The sequence below is a fragment of the Falco cherrug genome, chromosome 11 (assembly GCF_023634085.1).
Source record: "Falco cherrug isolate bFalChe1 chromosome 11, bFalChe1.pri, whole genome shotgun sequence".
Lineage (NCBI taxonomy): Eukaryota > Metazoa > Chordata > Aves > Falconiformes > Falconidae > Falco > Falco cherrug.
Window position 1 is genome coordinate 32,629,876 of NC_073707.1, and position 23,126 is coordinate 32,653,001.

General features: G+C 41.8%; 1 protein-coding gene across 9 annotated transcripts in view; it reads left to right on the forward strand.

Moving 5' to 3' along the window:
* The window catches only part of PLCH1 (phospholipase C eta 1), an 85,508-nt gene that overhangs the window by 14,322 nt on the left and 48,060 nt on the right, over nt 1–23,126 (forward strand). For 4 of the 9 annotated variants that reach the window (XM_055723843.1, XM_055723847.1, XM_055723849.1 and 1 more), the window contains exon 1: nt 21,423–21,561. In XM_055723843.1, coding sequence (XP_055579818.1) covers nt 21,480–21,561 — 82 coding nt within the window. In that variant the 5' untranslated portion in view covers nt 21,423–21,479. The other 5 variants (XM_055723845.1, XM_055723844.1, XM_055723848.1 and 2 more) reach the window with 3 other exon arrangements.

Sequence of the window (23,126 nt, forward strand, 5' to 3'; positions counted from 1 at the left end):
TCACCTCAGCTGTCTTAAACTTGCTGGTTGTAAGCATTGCTGGCAGTCCGTCTCTAGCTCGGTCTGAGTGATCTGCCTGCACCCTTCGCCTGCATGACCTTGGAAACGGGCACATTTGGAAAGTGAAGGACTGTGCTTGTTGTAATGCTTTGCATGAAGCTAGTGAACTATTTTGCATGAAGGGCACAAATAAATACCCTTATAGTGCTTGCGGTAGTTGTGCATTTCTTGTAAATTAACTCATGATTATCCATCTTCTGTTTCACTTTGTAGGGTCACCGCTTTTGATGGTGAGCAGAAAGTCATCTTACAATGAGTTACTGGAGTCTGGATAAGAAAAGCTGTCTGCAGTACTGCAGGCACTTCCTAGCGGACAATGGTGTATTTCATGGTAAGTTGCAGGTTTTCTCATATTTTTGGCTTCTTGTGTTTCCTGCTGTCAGTGGCCACTGAAATCTCTGTGTATACCTTGTTGGGGTGAGTTAGCGGTTGGTGCTGCGCCGGCCTTGCTGCGGCCGTGCCTGTGCCATACGGTGGCAGGGAGCGGGTGTGCAGGCCGGGCTGGCCGGGACCCGCTGCGGCGGCTGCTCAGCGGGTGGGGTGCCCGGGGCCGGCCCCCCGTAGCGCGGTGCTGGCGGCTGGGGGAGCACGGGCCGGTTACCGGTGCTGCCGCGCGGGCACGCCAGGGGGCGCTGCGGGAGCGCCCCGCGTACCCGGTGCTGCCGGTGCGGGGTCCCGGTGGCGCGCCGCGGCTGCGGGCAGGTGGAGCGGCCCGGCGCCCCCTCCCCGTCCCTCGGGGTGGAGGCACCGACGGGCAGGTGCTCAGGGGAACTGAGCCCGAGCGCTAACTAAAGCATTAGCGCCTGGAGAAGAGCAGAGCAGCGGGCAGAGTTGCTCTGGGTGTGGATGGCGACTGTGTTTTGCAGTGAAATGGGTTGATTGTGTTCGCACGGTCTGATGCTGCCTTACATTTAAGTGTTGCCTCCTGAGGCATTTCTAGAACTCCAGCGAAATCTGCAGGTATGCATTCCTTCTGCTTCTAGCGAGGAGGAATTGAAAGTGTCAGAAAGAGCCTGACCTCCAAGCATTGATGAGACGTTTGTGCAAAACAGATGCCTAACAGTGATTCCTCATTAGTCCCCTATGAACCCCTCACACCTTAGTCTCTTGCCATTATATTACACGCTATGATCATTCAGTTCTTGAAGTATCCTTCCAACAGCAAAATTGGGAAATACTGTGAAGACATTTTGATATTAAAGACTTCAGAATTTAATTTTGAATGCTTAAAATTTAACTAGAGAGTGCATGCACTCTACACACAGGTTTCTCTCCCTTTGCAGGGTACCTTTACCCTTTGGCATAGGGTAAGGAGCAGTGCTGAGGTCAGCCCGTGCTCCTGCAGTGAGTGAGGGACCACCAGGATTTGGGAGCCATTCCTGCCTGAAGCAGACTCCTACAGGTCTAGTCTCACAAGGCAGCTGGACCCCTGCCTGTCCTATGGGGCGAGTGACTCTCTAATGCTGTTTCTGAGAGGCCCAAATTTTGTATTCCTTATTCCCTTTGAGGTCAGTGATTAAAAACTGTCACTTCAGGGTAGATTTACAGTACTGCTTATAACAGCAAAATGGAATGCCTATAAATTAAAGGTAGAAATGCTCATCTTTTTCAAAAGCAAAGGTAATTTTTTTTTTCCCTAGAGGGCCTACATCTCCATTTTCACTGTATTTGTCAAGAAGCTGGGGAAGTTTGCAGCTTACAGAACTATGATGTGACTCACTGTAAACCTGACTGCATCTGTGTTTTTGTCACTGTGATTATGCCACCATCAATGAAGCTAATGGTTAGTGGGAGAATTAATCATCTGTCAATTTGTGCATCTTTTTAATGAAAGCCTGTTCAGAGACACCACCATTTTTCCCTGTAGTGCTTTTTCTTGCCCATAGGCACTGCTAGTTCTATTTGGGACACCAGAATAATGTTAATAACTTTTCTGTAAGTCAGTCTGACAGCGGCATTGTCATATTAATTCATCTGTGCACTGCATTTGGGACATGCATTGCAGGGAAGATGGTTCACAAATCTGTCATTGGTGAACCTGTCATCTCCAGGCAGAACTGTACTGCTTCTCAAATGAAACTGATATTCGCTTCTAGGATTTATCAGGACAGTCGTGCGGTCCCTCTGATTTTGGTGGGCTTATGTTCGTTCTGAGCTCTCTTTGGCACTGTGGAAGGAGAGAGTGGTCTCCCACGTCTTCACCCAGGTCCCCCTTTGCTGAGTCTGAGCACTCTTGCAGTGTTTTGGTTAGTGCCCGTTAATCGTGCTTCTCTCCAGGCAGCAGTCTGCTCTCTGGCATGTATGTGTAACTGGGGCAGCTATGTTTTGGATGCATATCTGCTACAGTTTTGCTATTCCAGACCAAGTGAAAGAAAAGCCGGATCCATACTCTGTGACTTGAGATGGTGGTTTTTTTTTGAGCAGCGTGATGTCTTTATCTTGCTAATGGTGCGAAGGACGGATAATGATCCATTAACACAAATTCCAGAACCCATGAACAGCTATTGAGTGATGAGTCTGCAAACTGATAATCATCTGAAGTAGAAGACATAATTAGCAGGAACCAGACAGTTTCTATGGCTTAATTTATTTGTCTTTCATGACCAGACAGGATTAATTATTTTTCCCTGGCAGAACCCTTCAGGGCTTCCCATTTTTTTTCTCCAACCTAAGCAAGACACTGCCGTGACAGTTACTTTTGCTCCAAGTCGATGGAAGGAGCTGACATCCCTGCTGGACAGTGACAGAGGCGGCAGTTCCCAACAGCATGACATAAGGAGACTTGTGAATGTCCCTAGGAATTAGCATGTTGCTCCTGATGCTTGGGAGAAGTTGGTTTCCTATGGGACTATGCTGATGCAGATAAAAGAGTTGATGGAGCTTTTTAAGGATTTGCTTTTTGTCAGTGAGCCTTCTCATGCTGTAGGTCCTGACAAAGGGTAGTGGGGTGGGTGGGGGTGAGTGGGCTTGGGTGCTTGCCTCCGTTCCTTAATGATTCACCCATCCTCCTTGCCTCTTTCAGAGGGACCCAAGTGGGACTGAACAGTGAACTTCTGGCATTTGCATGACGAAGTGAATGCCAAACAACCGAACTGGGACTTACCTGTCTCTGAGACCATATTTTCTCTACCAGACATAAGGAAATTGTACTTGTTTAGAACTTTTATTTTACACCACTGGGAAATTAGGAAAGAAAATCCAATGTGAACTCTACATGGGAAGGGTACTGTCTGTTAGCAGGGAAGGTACTGTGATCCAACCCCTTGTGATTTGCTGACACTTCAGTGTTTGGGTTGTATGTGTCCAGCTCTAGTATCTACTAATTCTAACTTATGTAGTGTTTTCATGATATTTTGGTAAATATTACTATTATAGTTTTATATTCTGATATTAAGAGTGTGGCTTTTCAGGGAAAAAGCACACAGAGCTGTTGATTAGCTTATTTTTTTACATTTATGGATGTTTATATTCTGTAATCATTAAACAGAAAGAAGCTGTGACATGCTCAGCAAATAGCTGATTTTGTCTCAGCAGCTCTGAAAGTAGCTGTCCGTACTTATCTTATTAGTTATTTATGCAAATTATCTTTTCTTAAGTTCTCTCAGAAATACAGTTATGGAAATGCAATTTAAATAAAAGATTTGTAATTAGTTCTCTCTCTTTAGTTTCTAATTTCTGTCTTCTGGCCTCTCCACCTCTTTCCAGACCTGTGTCAATAGAGACTTGACTGCTCTTGGTAGGATGTCATGTTAATTCAGTCTTGCTCATATTACCTAAACTGCACTCTTTCCTTCAGAGCAATGGACTAATTCAGTTGTGTCAGGCTTGCCTGGAAGGTCACATTACAGTGGCAGGTTATTATCTGTAATTGAACCTGTAATCTGGAAGAGTTGTTGCACCTCAGGTGCAAGCCAGTCAGATAAAAATATCCCACTGCATCATTTGAAAAAGCACAGGAACATCTTTCTCCCTAGAGATTTCAGGACTAGAGGTGTCTACAGAGGCACACAATATAAACTTTGCTGCTCAACTGTGTTTATCTCTGGTGTTTCCTTCATACGCTTCTGGGACCTGCATTGCTTTAAGAACCTGAATAGATAGTATTCCATTTGTTCACCTTCAGGTGAGGTGTTTAAATGTAAGAAACTCTTGTGGACTGCATAAATAAGAATGCTGAAGCTCTGTGTTTATTTGCAATAATTTAAACGTTTTGTGTAAGAAAAAATAAAAGGACAGAGAAACCACAAAAAAAAACCCCAAAACCAACCAAAGGAGAACACCCCACACCCCCCAACTTAGAGCAGAAAGACCCAAATGAGGCTGCAGCACTGCAGGTATAACCTGTTGGAGTGCATGGTGCCTCTGTGTGAATGTCAAAGAAGGTCGCTTAGAAGACAAGCAGTGAATGCTTCTGCTCCAATGTGGGAGACCATCAGCTGTAGGCGAGGAGGTGGTAGAGGACAAAGCATGTAAGATAACAACAGGAGGACAGCACCTTGCTCACGTGATGCATTAGTGATGGCAGATGCAATTTTGAGTGTTGTGGAGTGAGATAAGGTGTTAGTGCTGCACGGCCCAGCCTAATGTAGTTTTAGTCAGTAGTATTCGAGCAAAGGGAGCTCTGGAACAGGCAGAGAGGACGACAGAAGTGGAAATGAGATGAATGTGTTTTGTTTAGCTTGGAAAATCAGAGATTGAGAGGGGATGTGACTGCTGACTATACATGCATTGTGAAGGGAAACCATAGGGAAGAAAAGGCTTATTTGAACTGATGGCGAAAGTTGGTACAGGAGCAAATGGAAAATTGTCCACGTGTATCTAAATAGACACAGGAAAAAATAATGTGCTTTGAGGTGGAAATTGGTAAGGTTTGGAAAAGTTGTTAAAGCATCCTATCTGTGCTCTTGCTCTGAAGTTGTAAATGTAATTAGTAGCAAGCAATATATTGACTAATGTGAATATAAGGCTGGACAACTATTTAAGTGGTCCCAATTCAATTCCTGTGTACAGTGAACAGCAAATACAAACAGCAGTGTTTCCATTTCATTCTGGAAAATGCTGCTGTACACAGATGAGGCCGCTCTACTGCGTTATAATGATGCTTTGAGACGAGTGTTGTTAGGCAAGTACTGATACACAACTGTGTGCCTTTCTACAGTGCTTAAATGGGTTATCTTTGACTAATGACTGAACATTCATATGTGTAATGCCTGAGTACTATATCAAAATTGCTTAAGGATTTATCATACTTTTATTAGGAAAAGCTGCTAATAGCTGCATTTGGAGGGTATTAAAATTGTGATCTGTTTATGTCTGAAATTTTTGGTTACAGAAGTGGAGGCTGCTGCTGTGGCTTGCAGTCTAGGGAGTCTTATCTGCCTAGAAGCAAAAATGTCAGTTTTCTTCAGTAACAGCGAGATACAGCACTGTGTGTGTGCACACAGAGAATAACAAACTCAAGACAGATCTAGGTTTAAGCTATTTTAGCAGTTTCTGTAGAATAGAGCAGATAAGCAATTATAATGTTCAGAATAGCCTTGAGGACTTGATGAACCCAGTTTCTTTTCCTTCCTGTTGCAAACAGTGCCAAAACCACAAAGTACATCATGCCTTTAGGCTTGGTAAAAGGTTTTTTTAATTTTCTCAGGGTTTTCAAGCTGTGGATCATATTTGGTTTGTTTGCTGGCAATAACAATGTAGGAATGGCTGTATTTTCAGACCAAACATCCATCTACTTTCCTAGCAGATGTTTGGGGCTAGAAATGTAAAGAGTGGGTGGGTGGGTGGGGGAAGCAAGCAATGAGTATGTAATAACCCTTGCTGTGGCACTCGCTCACAGTGCTGCCAGTCAGCAACATTAAGTGCTTCCCCAGCTAGAAGATGCACCTAGATAACTACGTTTATTAAGTTTACATCTGCTAAATTTTTATTTCTAAAGTTTTTCAGAATTCATTCATGCTTGTGACCATCTGTGGGAATTAACTCCAAAATTCACGTTGATTGGTGTAAACCTTCTGCTTGAAGGGAAACAGTAATTTCATGCAGTCTTGCCACACTCAGACTGTCATGCATGGAGCAGGTTTGGTTGCTTGGTTACTTCACCTTGGAAAGACCATTGACTGGATGTACTGAACCAAGGGCCAAGGCTGTGAAGTAGACAGGTACTGAAGTCATGTTAGGCATTTTGGTAGCTTTGAACGTCTGTCTTCTAACACCTTACTGAGGAAATGGGTGAGCACTGTGATAATAACACTTTCTTCTGCCCCTGGGAAAGGGAAAGCAGCAGGAATGGGAACTTCGTTCTACACTTGAGTATCAAGGTCCTGAGCCACTGCAGCGCAGCTTTGGCACAGCGCTGCCATGAATATTGGCACTTCCACTTCAAATGGCACTTTGAGATAGGCCACTCAAACATTGGTCTTGAGCTGGCACTAAGTAAATTATATATTTTAGTAATTATTTTGCCATTTGACAATGTACAGTGAGCTGTCTGTCCCAGCCACTAGCAAACTTGCGAGGGAAATTGCTGACTGCTGATCTGGATTCCTGCATGTGCATTTAGTGTCTCTTGTTTCAGGAATATCCATCTCATCTTTCAAAAGGTTCTTGCAAATTGCCTTCTTGTATACATCCCAAATTGGGGGCGAGACGGGGGAGGGAGGGGGAGAGTGAGAGAGAGAGACTTAGTCCAAGGCAATTGCTTATTTTAAGAGATCATCTCGAAGATTTCCCAAATGTAATGGATGCGATTGTATACCACCTTTATTTTATATATATATATATGTAATATATATAGACAGATGAACACCTACTGCTGTTACACAACAAGTTTTGGACAGCTTCATAAGAGATTGCTTATGGCAGGTGTTATTGCAGTGTTTTTCCATTCGTTTCAGTCTGCGGAGCTGAGCTTCTGTGCAAGTTTTTAGGATTTTTTTGCTTCAGTGATCTTAAACTTGTGCCACATGAATGGGAACATAAAAGGCATTATGTTTTACTTGTTATGCAGTAAAATGGTCTATTTGGGTTATTTAGAGCACAAGACTTTTGAGGGAACAATATTAAATCTTTGCTGAATTGCATGTATGTGTTAGGTTTGATGTTTGCTGATGGACAGTGCTTTATAATTGGTTCTGCTGAAGCCTCATGCAAGCCCTATGCTTGAGGCTACAGTGCTGAAGGTGCCACATGTAGGCTTATATCTTAATAGTCAGCTTCAGTTTAAGTTTTATAATGATGCATGGAAAGCAGGACAAATTAATAGTGCAGTAATTTATATTTTGGTTTATATCCTGATTTAGGTAGCACAATGATCACAATTCATTCCTTGAGACAACCAGATATAACTGAAAGTGTATGTGCAAGGGCATTAAAGAATTTATTTATTAAAGTTCACATAGATTAAAGAATACTTAAAATGCCTGAAGAAACTGTATCTTAGTGCTTTGAATGTGTAACTACCTTTAAGAACCCTCTGACTATCACTAGATGCATCCTTTGTTGAATTGAGGAGCTTCACGTGTGGGATGTGTCTCAAGCCAGTGTATCAGGTGGTTCAGTTCTAATGCCAAGTGTTTTTTCCTTTCCATTTTTGTATATTTGTCAGCTTTCCAAAGAACCGTGTCTTCATTAATGACAAACGAGTAGAGTTGATAAAGCTTTAATCTGATAAAAATGACAAGTTTTTCATGCAGCCAATATAAAGTTTTATTCATTGCTAGCTGACTTTTCACGAGGAGGTTGTATTACGTTTAGGTCTAAGATTAAATCTGGATGATGAATATGGAGATGTTGTCATTTCATTATCTATTTACTGTAAGAGGTAGAAATTATTTAATCAGCTTTTCTTATTCTTTAGCAGAATTAGTCTTTGTACCAGTTTCCAGTGATTTTGACAGTGAAAAAGGAAAAACCAATGAGCCAGAAAACTAATACTCTTCTGATACTGTAATTTCAAAACTATTAGTTAAATCATATTCTCGTTTATTGGAAAATGAATACTTTGCAGTAGAACTTGCACTGTTGTGTGTCTGTCCAGTAATCTAAGCCTTGTGAGGTATGGTTTTTACTGTTCAAAAACTTTCATTTTTGGCAATTTGGCAAAGGCTGACACTTTTGGTAATGCATTTTTCTTTAATTGTGAATAGGGATGCAGCAGCTGCTTGATACCACTGGCAAGTTCGGGTGCTGCCAGGCTGGGGCCGGGGGGAGGCGGGGAAGGCAGTCTCCAGCGGGGAAGGCAGTCTCCAGTGTCTCAGGGCACGGGCAGGGCTGCACCACAGCCAGTTGTCCAGCAGATACCTTGGGCCGTGGTCACTCAGCCCTGCTGAGCGCAGGGCTGTCTGCCCTTGCAGGGGACCCCTGTGTGAGCTGGTGTGGGTACAGCCCTGTGGGGCCTTTCCGCATCCCATCCGCAGCAAGCATGAGGCAGGATTTTTACCCTCACATTACCGGTTCAGATTTACATGGCATACATGTATCTTCCATGCTTTTCAAGGGACTCATTAGCTGCTGTTGTGGCCCAACAGACTTGAGCTGCCTGGGGAGGAGAGGCCTGAGCACAGCAATTCCTGCAGCTGTCTGTCTGTCCTGTTGGTTACCCGTTTTGCTGTGGGAATGTTGCTGGGTTATCCTGTGGGCTATTTGCTTGCATGGATGAGCTGGGAGTGCCTCGGTGGCAGGTTTAATCTATCTTTTCTTCCAGGGAGCTAAAAATATTGGTGTTGGTTTGGCAATTATACCCCAAGACAAGCCAGCACCACTTTGTCCCTCTGGCATTGCACAAAACAGGCCGCACTTCCCCCATCTCAGCCAGAAGCTGTGAGCTGAACCATGGTGTATTTTAAATGAAAACATATCTGTAACTATGCATAGGAGAAGAACTACAGTTTACAGATATTACAAGAAAGCTTTAAATCCCCCTTTTTTTAGTGAAATTACAGGGACAGTGCTTTGATACTACTTTGTACCTGTACAGAGGTACTCAAAATAATTTCAGTGGTTCAACAACAGAACTTTTTCTTTGAGCAGCAAATTAAGAAGGCTAGAAAATAATATTAGCCTGGGGGAGATGGATTTTGAGTGAATGAACATCTTTTAAATACATTTTAGTGCTTTTGTAGCTGGAATTGTTAAAAGCTATTGGTGAGATGAGAGTTGGAGGATAGTTCACGTGTTTCTTGAAACCAGTGTAAAAGGTTGAAAAAACCCAGACTTTTAAGCATGCAAGGCATTGGCAAAGGTCTCCCAAGAAAGAGTAAGTAGGAAAAATAGGCATACAAGTGAGTCTGTTACCTTTCCTGCCAAACCTTATCTAGGGATTGCACAATACCTAGGAAACAGTAGGGACTGTTGACAATATGTACAGTTGTGTTATGGTGATCATTGGTGTTAGTCAAATGCAGATAACAGAATAACAATTTCATATTTGGAAAGCTTGCTTGTCACCATCAGCTCTGAGACTTTGATAGAACTTTGCGTGCTGTGGCTCCGCAGAGTGCTGTGGTCCCTCTGAGAACAGGGGATGCATGTGAAAGCAAAGCAAACTGGAAGATGTGAGGGTTACTTGGCCACTGCTTAAGTAAGTTGTAGGTGTAGTGTCAGATGGTATAAAGTGAACTAGTTGTCTTTTGACTTTTCCCTTTGCAGACAGTCAAACTCTGATGTAGTGTGTCTTCAAGGATGCACCAGTTTCAGATTTGATGCTGACAGGGCTAGGGATTCAATGCAAAGCCTGGCTTGTCAGTGAAGAGTTGTCATGGTGATTATTTTTTTTTTTAAGTTGAATAAACTTACAAGTATTTTCATACCATTTGGCATATGTCTTCTGAATTATACACAAGTCTTCATATGTCTACTCTAATGTTCTTGCTAACCCATGCAGCATGCTCTAATTTCTAAAGCCATACAGCATTCAAGCACTTCTGGTTTTTAAAATGAGCTTTACTTAGAAGACAAAATAATAAGGAATGTATTGATGATTGGACAAGGTTTCTTACAGAGCAGCTTTGGTGTTAAAGATGCTTGTGTATAGGTCCTCTCATTAATGGAACGATAGGAGTGTGCACTTACATTATCAAGTGCATCTGATATATTGAGCATTAAACTACAGAGTGGTGAAGTTTATTTTTTGTTTTTGAATTGCAGCTATAACACATCAACTCATTTGAATGTAAAAGTATTGATAACTCTTTAGGGGCTTCAGAGTGAAGACTTCATTCATTAATCTTGTGAATGGAAGTGTGAACCCATTGGTGCAGTAAAGTTGTGGCTGTCCCGTTTCCCTTGTTATAACTGAGGATGAGTGACACTTCTCTCTGCAGAGCATGGCTTCTGCCATGAGTGGCATCCTCAGCTGAGAGCCTGATTAGAAGCACAAACTTCAAGTGCAGCCAAGAACAATCCTACAGTGGGCCTGGGGGGTTGTTTCATTTTATAGGTTGCTAGATATAGTCCACACATATCTTGCAGTGTGCTGCGATCTATAGTGATGTGCTGACTATGGGAAGTCTTACTATTTGTGTTAGCCACAGATAAGAAATAATGATTTCTCAGTAAGCAAAATGTGTGAACTCAGCTTGTATCTTGTCTCCCATCTCACTGAAGTTCTACAGGCATGTAGAACTAAAGGGGTGTTTTTTGTTTTATTTTTCCCCCTTCTCAGTCACACTGTCTACCACGTAACTTTTTCCTAGTGTGCTCTAGACAAATTCTGTCCTCTTATTGCTGTCACAATCTTAGAGAATATAGCAGGGGAGTCCTTTGGTGTGCTGATGTAAATGTCACTGTGTAAAAGCCAGCTGAATAGTGAAACAATTAGAAAATGCAATAAATCAGAGATGCGAAGCATTATATATGTAGCGTACTTTATTCTTGCCATACTTTCCAGCACTGTGTCCCCTTGGGCTCTGTCGTAAGTGCATGCAATTTATGCAAGTCTGAATGTTTTCTGCCCATTGTTCCACACTGACTATAAACCTACTGATTTCAGTATCACTGAGTTGCTTAAACAAGCATGGTATTTAGCCAGTAGCATGGTAACTTATTTATTTTTTTTATAGCTACTGGGAGAGTTAGTGCTCATCATCTCACAGGAGACTACTTGTTCTTACGAAATCAAATGCTCAGTGATGCACAGACTGAACCATTTGCATGCTTTGTGCTCTAACTGGCCTGATTCTGCAGAATGGCTGTTTCCCCTCAAGTTAGTGACAGACAGGAGGAGGGGGCAGAAAACCTAGGGGAAAGGTGTGTGGTCCACAGAGGTTCTCTCCTTCCGCCTCGCAGAATCTCGTGGCTGCAGATGCTGGGAGTTACTTTGGAGTGAGGGTGGTTTTTTCTCTTCTGCATTCACCCTGCGTCACTCTCCCATTCTTTAACAGAAGTATGGTAATCCGTTCCTGACTGGCCTCCCTAGGTGCCAGCAGGATTTTCTTGCACTTGTCTGTAGAGCTCTTCTTCCCAGGCGTTACAAATGCTTAATGCCTGGAGCATCTTAATCGCTGTACTATGCATGCACGTCTCATACCAAAAGTAGTTGCTGCTCCTGCATTCCCAGAGCAGCAGCAGCACAGAGCAGATGCTTCCGGCTTCCTTCTTAGGCTGTGCTTTTTGGTTTTGAAGAAAGTTGCCTAGTATTGTCTCTGGATTTGTATTTTCCTGTCTCTGCATTATGGATCATGAAGATTTCATTATTCCTCGTAAAGAGCAGTGCTGGCAATGTTCTCCTGTACGTCTAAGGATTGCTTTCCAAACGTTTTAGCTCTGGAGAAATGAAGATTAAATTGAGGATTTCCTGCAGTGAGAATTTCTATTCTACTCACCAATAATGCATGAGTTACAAATTTAATGGCAGACCTTGAAGTATATAAAAATTTAAGTCCAGAAAAAGGTAAGGATGTTTGAGTTTGGGAATTACTATAGGAAGAGCTCATAACGTTTCTGGAAGTGCTTATAGAAAAATCAGGTAACTTTATCCTTGTGATTGGTAAGTTACATACAATATTTATGTGGACATTATTAGTATGAAAAATGTATATATCTATCTCTATTCCTGAATATTGAAGAGGAAAACATGGTGTTTTGGTATTGACTTGAAAATACATTTCTCCGTAAAAACATGTGGATTGTATGTGAGATACTGCTCCTATGATATGGATAAACTGCACTTGTACTTTATCTTAAATTATTACAAGTGTATTTGCCTTTAAAAAACCCTATTCTTGAGCTTTTCATCTATTGGTCATTTAGCTGTGGCATAGCTCTCTATGGAAAAGAGTTTCTGTGGTTTTTTTCTACTAGCACTTATAAATACTGTAACACGTATGCAAATGATGTGTGAAATTCTGATCAAACAGCACTGGATGAGAAATATGTGTCTCTTCAAGATTTGTAGAAGGATGATACAAAAAAGGGAGACATCTTGAACTTTCTTCAGTAACTTGTAGTTTATAATGTCTGATTTTGCTCAATTTAAGACAGTGCTGGATGGAAAGTGGTAATTAGTTTAAGCCGCTTAAGTGGATATGGAGTATATGCTGTAGAGGAGAGAAATAATGGTAGATAAAGTTTATTTTTGTATTTTACTCATCCTTAATGATGCTAGGTTATGTATTTTTAAATAAAAACTTCCAAAATACATTCAGTGAAGAGCTGGCTTGTCAGAATTGGGTAGTTCAGAAGACATTTTCTGACAAGATTATCTATAATTTAAAAACAAATAAACTAATCTAAACTAAAGCCACTAAAAATTTGAGATATCATTTTGCCCACTATGAAGTACATTAAAAAAAGTGAGGGGCAGTGTTTGGGGATGAGATATACTGATTATTTTTTTTTTTCTTTAGCATGGATGATTTCATAAATATTTTTTAACTAGGAAAGTTACTGGACATAGACACAGCTTTTGTATAAGAAATTGAGGCTGTTTAAATAAAAAATCAGTTATTTGTATATCCTCTCAGGGAAGGGCCTCCTGTGTTGGAGTTGGTATGCTACAGTGCCAAATACTGTATTTTTATTTTGAAGGTTTTGGTTATGCAAAACTCTACATTAAGCTTTGATGCATATGGTTAGGTAAAGGCAACCAGGTGTTACTCCATCTGCTTTCTGAGACGCAGAAGGTAATGGATATGTCCCCATTTAATAATTTAAGAGAGAGAGACTTATTTGAAGGGGGTTTTTGGAACAGTCCTAGAAGAAAAGCATCAGGTTTAATTTTTGAGGCTTGTGTAAATATACGTCTGTGTTTAGACAAACACATTTCATACCAAAGTACTTGGTGGCGAAATTCTGTTTGAGGTCATTTTACAGTCCCTTTTCCTTAGCGAGATATAATAGCAACTGCCAAATTTGTTAGCCTTTTTCAGTTAGTAGGACTACCGTTTCTCGGGTGGAAGCGGTTAAAGGATGCAGAAGTGAGTACAACTCGGGGTCGCTTGGGTTTGGGTTTGGCCGCTTTGGTGGCATTGCAGCCGTGCATGTGGGGTTGAGGCTGGGCTCCTGGGGTCCCCCTGCATGCAGGAGGGGTGACAGAGCACTACGCAAGTGTGGCCCTTGGATGTGGCATTTTCTAGGCATGAATATATTCACATACTTAGATGGTGGAAGAAGGCAGGGTGCCTGATCTCCCTCTTATAGAGGCTGGGGATTACTTTAGCCTTCTGGCACCAGTACCAGCAGGATCACACCACTCACACAATTTATGCACGTAAGAGTGCTTGTCCGATAGCGCCTGGATAAAGGGGTAACTGAACAAGTGGGTGCTGTGTGTGCTGTCACTGGCCGACCGTCTGACTTGGCTCCGTGATGAGTGCCTGCAGGAAGCAGAGGTTCTGCACCTGCCAGCGGTTTGGCTGTAAGTTCCTACATGACTGTTAACCCTCATGAACAGGAAATGTGCTTGTGCTCTAAGAGGTATTGGCAGTGGGACATGAATGGTCTAGTGGAAGGTGTGCCTGCCTGTGGCAAGGGGAATTAGGGTGGGCTTTAAGGTCCCTTCTAAATCAAACTGTTCTGTGATTCTCTGGCGTGGGGGGAGGGTATGGACTTCCCTTGGTTATGGGGTTTGGGTCCTTGGCTGATGAGCCGTGGAGCTTTGTAGTTATCTTGTTGTTACTGCTTTAGCAGAACACGAAGGTTGCAGTCAGTACAGCTAGGCAGAGAAACAGCAATGAACTAAATTGCATTTCATTCACAGGGACTGTTGCAGCAGCCTTCTTTAAGGTCATTGATTAGTGCTTCTTCAGGACTTTTGTATCTTTAAATCTATCCAAGCGCCTGTAAAACAAGTATAGACTCTAGAATAGTAAAGTGATTGTAAAGGAATTAGTTCTCAACAGCATGCTGTTCTGTGTGGGTATTGAAGGCACCAACCTCCTTCTGTGAAAAAGTTGGTCTTCCACAGGTTTAATTCCAATAATAGTTTAAATCTAACACGGTGTTATATGCACTCACAATAAATTAGCATTGCATGTAGCAGCTTTTAAAGGTTTAAAGCCTCTGGGTCATTTGGTATGCTCTGAGGATGTTCCTTTGTGAAGTGAAATGCCTCACCTGCCAGCCTGAAAAGAATGTCGCTGTGGGTCCCTTCCATGGCACCAGTGAGGTTTCAGAGGATGCTGGAGCTGGATGCTGATGGCTCCATGAGAGATACCTAACCTGCTGCTGCAGAGCCAAGGGTGGGGTAGACCAACTAGTAACTAGGTTATGTGCTTGTTAACTACTTTGTATTCTTTTTGTGTGTGTGCTTATGAATTAAATATGCTCTTGTTTCAATGAATCTACAGAATACTGTCATGTGAAACTCAAAAGGTTCTCAGAGTTTGCTGAAGAACTATGTCTTTCTAAAACTATGTGGCATAAACTTAAACTCTTAAAGTAACTCTTTCACTGCTTTGATGAAGACTGAAATGGCTAAATGCTATGTTGGGATCAGCATTAAAGGTGTCTGTGTTGTGGCATACAGTAGCCGTGTGCAACCAGGTGTTGGTGAACACAGCTTCCTGAAGCAAGTTTGCAGCTTTTTCCAGCACTGAGCTTACCTGGAAGAAGAAATGCGTGTGCGTATTTTTCCTCTTTACCATACATTTCTGAAGTAGTCCCTTAAGAAGCTCATGTCTTAGAGGACAGCCTGTTAGTATGCAGGCAGCATTTTGTGCTTCTTGGATGACTGAAATTAAAGTTATGGGAAACCATCAGCTGACTTTTTTTATGCAAGGAAGGAAACTCAGCAGTAGGTGAGGAAATTTGTGCCTGTTCTGCATCTGGTTATTGGTGTCCTCAGTAGTATAACAGATAACTGGTTTGGAGGCATTTTCGTGTTACCAATAGAAACATCGATCAGCATGAAACTCGGATGCACAAAACATCATTATTTTTGGTAACAAAATTGCTTTGGTCTTTGAGACTGTCAATTTGTTGTCCACAGATGACTCGCTGTCAGTGAATTGCACCAAGGTAATCTGAGAACAGAACAGATAAACATGTCTTTAGCAAAATGGTGTTTCTGAGGAGTGTGAATAAATTAGTTCATATCATCAGTTGCACTGTAGTCTTCATTCATTACTTTTAAAGGTTAATTAACTCCACCTTCAGTTCCACTCTGCTTTTTCTCTTCCTACTCTTTATTCGAGCCCCAGATGTGGATTTCTTTGGCAGACTGAAGGAGAAGCAATGCTCCCTCCTGCCTAGCTGCTGTCACAGCCCAACGTGAGAAGCGTGTTCCAGGTCCTGGGGACTGGATCCCTCTTCCACCTGCTCCATCCTGCAGCTACAGCTGCTCTTCTGCCCTGTGATTTATTCCCCTCACCAGGCTGTGATGCTCTGCAGGTGCCAAGATTGCTCTGACATACTGCCATTTGCTGATAAATTTGCAGACAGCAGAATTCACTGTTTGTGCTGAAGCTGGGGCAGTTTACCCTCTGCACACCACCTGTGCAGGGGCAGGAGCAAGCTTTATGAAGTGTGTTCTGGTAGGGTTTTTCTATTTTAGTGGTGGTGTTGAGGTTAAGGAGGGGTAGGATATAAAGGAATGGCATTGTGGGGGTTTTCTTCGGGGGGAAGGGGAAACGAGGGGATCTGACCCAGGTCAATATGTTGTGAGAATTGTATTTCACTGAAGTCCTGGGTATTACTAAAGGATCAAGGAACAGGGATGATATTAAATGCTGTACAACAAAGGCAGGCTTAGAACAAGACATGCTTGGTTCTTGGGCATATGATCCTTCTTTATGTACTTACTGATTTTTAGAGGGCAGACAAGGGATTCTGGAAGAGAAAGAGCTTATGGCTTATTGTGGTTTACTGTTTTCCACTGTGACCTCTGCATCCAGAGGTGTAGGTCCTGGGATGCCTTTCAGACTGTTCTTTATTGGTCGCTGTGAGGCCTCAAAGGAGGAGCTGCTGTCTTAACACTGCTGAGGAGCATGCCCAGGTGACTCAGCCCCTCTGGGTGGGTTATTGCTGTCCTTTCTGGTAACTGAGCAAAAGCTTGCCTAGCTAAGGGGAGACCCTAGGGTTTCCTTTGCGGATGTGGCCACACATTCAGAACAATGTCTTGTACTCTGGTACATAACATGCAAATGGTTATGGCAGCATGAGGATGCTGCCCAAGAAGCCAAATGCCTCTCTGCCCTTTGTCTTGAAGCCTGCTATGGAGGCTGTCACAGCAACATGTACAGACCTGCCTACCCATCCTCCTTGTTGGCAGGTGTAGTGGAAACTGGCCCTCCCCATTTATTCTTGTCTGCTGCTTCTTCCACTTGCTCTGTAGCATTGTAATCAATTGCTGTGCCCTTGCTGCCAAGGGATCCTCGCACAACAGTGAGGATTAGGATGTGCAAGCTTGTTAACTGTTCTTGTTTAATAATTCTACGTTCTTGTTCACTCTGTTGATGTGACAATGTGTTTTGGCAGTTACCCATGTCTGTGGTTCAGTTATTGTGCTTTTAAGTGTTGATAAAGGACTAATTCCGTAGTCTTACTGGAAAACTTACAGTCCTCAGTCATGCTGGGTTGCAGTGGCACCAGAGCTCTCAATGAACAGCTTTGCAGTGTGTTTCTGAAGAAAGAAAGGGAGATCTCAGAGATACTTATTGTATTTCAGTAACATTTCCCTGGAAGCTGTCACAGTCAGTCTCATGGCTCTGTGCTGGCAGGCAGTGGCCTGTTGAAGGTGCTTCTTTACGGGTAACACTTAGAACTGGGGTCCTGAAGCCTTCTGACCACCCAGGACCTCAGGATGCTTCAGCAGTGTGTCTGGTAGGACTGCAGAGAAGCTGCACCTGCAGAACAATCTGTTCATCTGCTGCACTGCTTGAATGAAATTTGGGCTAATTCCTTGAAAATAATAATTAGAAGTCTGCTGAGCTAGCATAAGGCCAGTACCCTTGACCAGAGGTGGAAAACACACATTACTCTTTTATCCGGGGGTTGCTCTCATAGACTTCAGTTGCTATACTGAAGTGTAGTTCTCCAAAAGGGGTTCATAGGCCCTGTCAAAAAGGTGCTGTACTAGCAAGTAATTTTTTTGCATTGCACAGTACTCTGTAAAAGATAGTTTCACTGTAGGAACAAAACTTATGATTAAGGATCACTAAAACTCTTCTGGGACTATATTGTAGTGTCAGGTCTTTGTTTTGATGTGTCTGGTTGCTTTCTGATCTCTAAGTGCGAAAGAAGAGGGGGCCTCAGTCTGGGAGAGGACTCTGGGTGCTCCCATGGCAAGAATAGTTACTGTCAAGGACCGGCTGTGGTGAAGGCATATAGCAAAAACCTTTCGCTTGTAACGTGGAAGTGAGTTAATTGGAACATCCTAGAAGCATTAAGCCAGCAATTTTAATATGGTAGCCTGCAAGAGCAGTTACTATGAAATTTGTAGTACTCAAATGTAACTTCTGGAAGCTACTAATTCCAGCTTCTTGTTTTTGTGTTTTGTTTGTGGGGTTTTTTAAGAGAAAAAGACAACACCAAACAGTTCCCAGACCTACAAAGCATTAAAAGTGTGCTGATAATTTTGCTTGGCTAGTTTTTTTTGCTTTTATTTTCCCTTCTGTCTAGTGTATGGTTTTGTTCTCAAGCTTCACCCCTCTTTTTATTTGCATATTATTTAGTGAATTTACAAGCATGGGTTGTTTTTCAGGTTTTATGATTTTCATTGCTTGTAACCCATTCACAATTGTTTTGAGTAGTCATTGTTTGTATTTAGCTGCTTATTTTCATTCCTCCTGGTCTTGAAGGCTGAAATGAAATACCTGTGCACTTTTCAGCTGGGCCTTGCAAGGACTAGCATCAGTCTTTGGGGTCTCTGCTAGTTGTGTGTGACTTCCTCGAGGACTTCTGGAGTTTTGCAGAAGTGTGAGAGATTGGCCATCTCATGTCTGTGACCTTCACGGAGCTTATCATTAAACCCACTGTAAGAAGCTTAATGTAAAGTTCTGTAAGGTTGGAGCAGTTGCTGCAAAGCAAATTAAAATCTGGCATAAAATATGAGATACAATTATTAAGAATGGCCCTGACTGGGGCTGTGAATTCCCCCAGACCTGCATCTGTGTTCTGTGCTCTCGTGGGTTTTTTGGCTGTTATGTAACAAAACAGCAATCAGCAATTTGATGACATTAGTGGTAAGCTGCATGGCGTGCTGGATATTAGTGCTGTTCTATGGGATTTAGATAAAATGTGCTCTCTGGGGGATGGAGGTAGGGAGTAAATGGCTTTTAATGGCATTAGTGTGAAGGCGAACTTACAGCATACTGATAGTGAATAAATGATGCAAAATAGGGTGATGAGAAATGTTCAGACAACTGAGAATGTTGGGTGTTTCTGGTGGTTTTTTTTTCCTTTTTTTTTTCTTTTTTTTGAGGCAGGGAGTGGTGATAGCATGCAGACTGTCTTCCCTACTTGGATCATGAGAGTTTAATTGCCTACTGTTCTCTAGTTCAGGGGGGTGTGTGCTTTTTATTTTGCATGTTTCTTCAGTGCCTGCTTCTGGGAATGTGCACTCCGTCAGTAAAAAATGGAATCCAGGAGCGTGATTCCAGCGACAGGAGCACACTGTGACTTCTTTGTCAACCATCTACTTTTTGTATAACAGCCTCACTTAAAGAGTTCAGTTTCTGGAATTTTGGTGTCTTTAAATCTGAAAACTTGACAGAATTACTACGGTGGCATTTGGGGGTTTAAATAAAGTAAGATAAACAATGCTTTCGATAGCATAGGAGCAGTAACCCTAAGGTGAAGTGTAGGATCCTGTTGTGGTTCCCGGGGTAACGCAGTATGGTGAATCAGGTGTCTGCAGAAGTCCTGCGAGTCCTGGGTGGCGGTAGTGGGGGTTTTGGCTCTTCCCTCTCTGCAGAGGAGAACCAGCAATATACTCACAAAGTATACAGTAAAACCAAAATTACTGAAGGTAGGAGAGAAGAGCAGATGTTGCAGTTGAAAAAGTAACTTCTGTGTTTTATGGGTTTCTTTTATCTCCTTAAGCTTAATGTTGGCTTAATGCAGTTGTTGCATATAATTTAGAAACACAGTTTATATCCTCTTTCATAATTACACTTCTCGTTGTTTGGTAATACTCTTTATACTTTATTTAATCTTTTTGTATTGTCAGACAGCTGTAACATTTAAGTCTGTAAAAGCAAGACAGGAGACCAAGCCTTTTTTCTTTTGATTGCACTTTGAAATATTAATTTCTTAACACATAGTAGTATAATGGGGAAAAATAAGAAAGAACTGGTTTTGTGGACAACAATAAAAATTGCTTTAATCTTTCATTAAAAAAAAAATCCATCTCACTTCAGTGGTGCAATCTTAAAGAGTCAGTTGTAAGACACTGTTCCTAAAGCTATTAAATATATCTACATTCTACTGCATTTGCTAAGGGCCAGCTGTATTAATTTACTAAGGGTTTGCTGTGAACACTTGAGCTGTTTGCATATAGCAGTTGCACATGCTGCCCCTTGCAAAAATAGGTTTTACTGCCTGCCCTGACATTGAATGAGTAACTTACTGTTTAAAGACCAGTGTACATTCTCTAACGGCTTTCTTGTGCTATCTCACCGAAGCTGACGGAAATGTGGGTGAGGTTAGGCTCAGGGTGAGCTGAGTGCTAGTGTGGCAAGAGGCTGCTGTGAGTAAACTTAGGACAAGCATGGAAGTTTAGTAGAAACTTTGTACGTGGCATGTGACTTACTGCACAGGACCCGTAGAGTAAAATGTGTGGGGCCTTGAGCTTTTTTTTTGGTGGTTGGTTTGTTGTTGTTGTGGTTTTTTTTTTTTTTTTTTTTTTGTTCCAGTAGTCAACATCACATCTTTGCAAGTAATGGTTCTTTGAAGGCAACGGTGGAAAAAAGGATGCCTTTAAAGCAGAATCCCACTGAAGGTGGCTAAAAATAGGGAGATAAACCCTTGTTCACCCAAAACACCCTGTATTCCATCAAGATTTTGCTGCAGGCTTTTGGCATTAGAGTTTTGCTACTAATGGCTAGGTAGTAGTATTTTCTTTAATAACTAAAACCCAAAATATAGCAGCAAAAAAATCTCAAACCTGTTTTTGCTGTTGCTTACTTTCAGGGTTGCATGACTGAAATGAAGGGCTGGGGAAGAATCAGGGCTGAAGACACAGCAAAACCAAGGACTCAGGAGTTGGGGTAACCCAGAAAACCTTGGTGCAGCATTGGCTGTTGTGTGTGGGTGATGGGGGCAGCTGGTACACGTAGTGTCCCAGCCAGTGTCCTTTGGGTGCCAGTGCCACTCCTGCATGGTGCCTGCCTGTTGGCTCTGGTTGCAAACTGACCAATATTTGTATTTAATCTTGAATGAACATGTTTTATGGGGAGTGGATGTTTGTTTTACTGCCGTGGTGTGCCCTGCATATCAAAGTGCATTTCTGTTTTACTGAAAGTGCTGCCAGGTATAATGTTTTAATTCCCTACACATTTTCCTTCTACTATCAGCTAAAAGGTCCTGTATGCCTTAAAGGCTTTGTGGTAAAGCACAACAGCAAGCAGATGTGTACATCATAACTATGACTGTTGAGAATTAAACCAAGTTAACTGCAGGCTATTGAAAAATAGGTCTTGTACAGGGAATGGCCATTAAACCTGTGAACAGAGCTGTAACTTTTTGCAAGAGATTCTTGCGGGGTGCAGTGCTAAGCTATTCCCTGGTTATTAAAGACCTGATTGCACATGGGGATAGATTAGAGCAGAGCTGGACGGAAGGTAGCGTTGGCTGATTTGGGGCGGATTAGAGTGCTTTTTGAACATAAGGCTGCGTACGGTTAGTGGTCAGAGTTCCAGCTTAGTGTTCCCAGGCAGCAGCTTGATTTATTCAGCAGCAGGGAACAGTGTTGTCAGGTAGAGTAAATAACATCTGCCTAACGTGCAAGATTTTAAGTAACATCTGGACTTACAGGGGCTTGGATGGCTTTCCTCCTGGCTTCAGAGGTCTACCATGTGCTGGGGAGTGTGGCTACTTCAGAAAAAGTGCAGCTGGCACAGATGGGTTTGTATCTGGTTTACCATTTAATAGAGCAGCAGCTCCTTCTGAAAGGGAGATATGTGTACCACTAAAAATGTTTATCATTGCTTGAACTAAAAATTAATAAATGCTCTCTGACTTGAGGTGTGTTTTGCTTTAAATGGTTATTTTGAGAGGAAAAAATAGACTGGTATTTCAATATTATTAAAACCCATTAAACTACAGGATGTCTGTTAGAATGATTTTAGGCTGTAAAGAGTAAGTGCATAATTCTAGGAACAAGTGACTGTAGTTTTCAGATTTTTTCCATTTGAAAGTAGAGCTTTAAATATACAATGCATAATAGCTTATTTGAACTTCCAGATTAATTAATTTCTTCTAGTAGCACATAAACTATATTGTATTCTAGTCTAACTTAATTTTCAGACTTTGGCCAAAAAATGGTCAGTTAGTCCTCATGTTGGAAAAACACCATATAATGGACACTATGTCTTGCTTTCTCAAAATTTTAATATGCATCTGCATTGAGGAGCTGCTTCATTTACTTAGTATTCATGGTTTATATAGAGGATTAAATGTTTTTCTGGAACCAGTTTTCCTATTCCTTAGTAAAAGTGTTCTTGAATTGCTCTTCTGGAGCTTTATTCTGAACTGCCTGTGTTCAATAACTTCAACTTATTCAGATGCTAATATGCGGTGTCTCTCTTTTGTGAATGTCTGGCTAGAGACTGAAATTAGCATATTAGGAACAGATTTGAAAAAGACTTTTTCCTTTGTCTGCTTATATTTTATGAATAGCTTAAAGGAGAGGATGGTGTTCCTTGTAAATGGTTTGCAGAGTTGAAATCCAGTGGGCCTATAATGTTATGGTATTCTGTTACCATAGTCCATTTTTTAAAGTGGATTCTTTCTGTTACTAACACCTACACAGTAGGGATGATGCAATGAACTCTTACACGTTTACTGTTCTTCTTTAAATGTTTGCATTCTGCTGGTATATTCTTGAAACTGGAAAAGTGCAAGCAGAAAAGATGGTGCTTACTTGGGCACTAGACTCATTGCAGATGGCATTTGAGAAATAGACAATGCTGTGGAATTTGGCAGGAACTGGCTTTCTTCACTGTTCTTTATTTGTGGAGGGGAAAAAGGTCTTCTAAAATCTATTCCATGAAACTTTGATTCTGAAGTCTATCTGAAAACGTGTATGTGAAATGCATCTTTAACAATTACAAATGTGGTGTAGAAATGTTTAGGCAACTGAAATGTTGAAGAAGAAACTGGATTGCCTTTTATGTTGTGTGTGTGGTTTTGGTTTGGGTTTTTTTATTGTTTTATTGTCCACCGTGGTTTTGTTGCCTGTAATTGTGTGGCCCACTTTCTGCTTTTCTTACACTAAAGAAATGTAGTCATCTGTCTTCTGCCTTTTGCTAGCTGTTCTCAACATCTTAGTGAAATCAGTTTGGTTTTTTTTTCTGACGACTGAGCTGATGAGAATAGGCTTATGTGACTAGCTATTTTTGTAAGACTTTTATTAATAAACTGATAGCCTTAAGTGCAAAGAAGCAGATTTTCTCTGTTGAGTAGCTTGT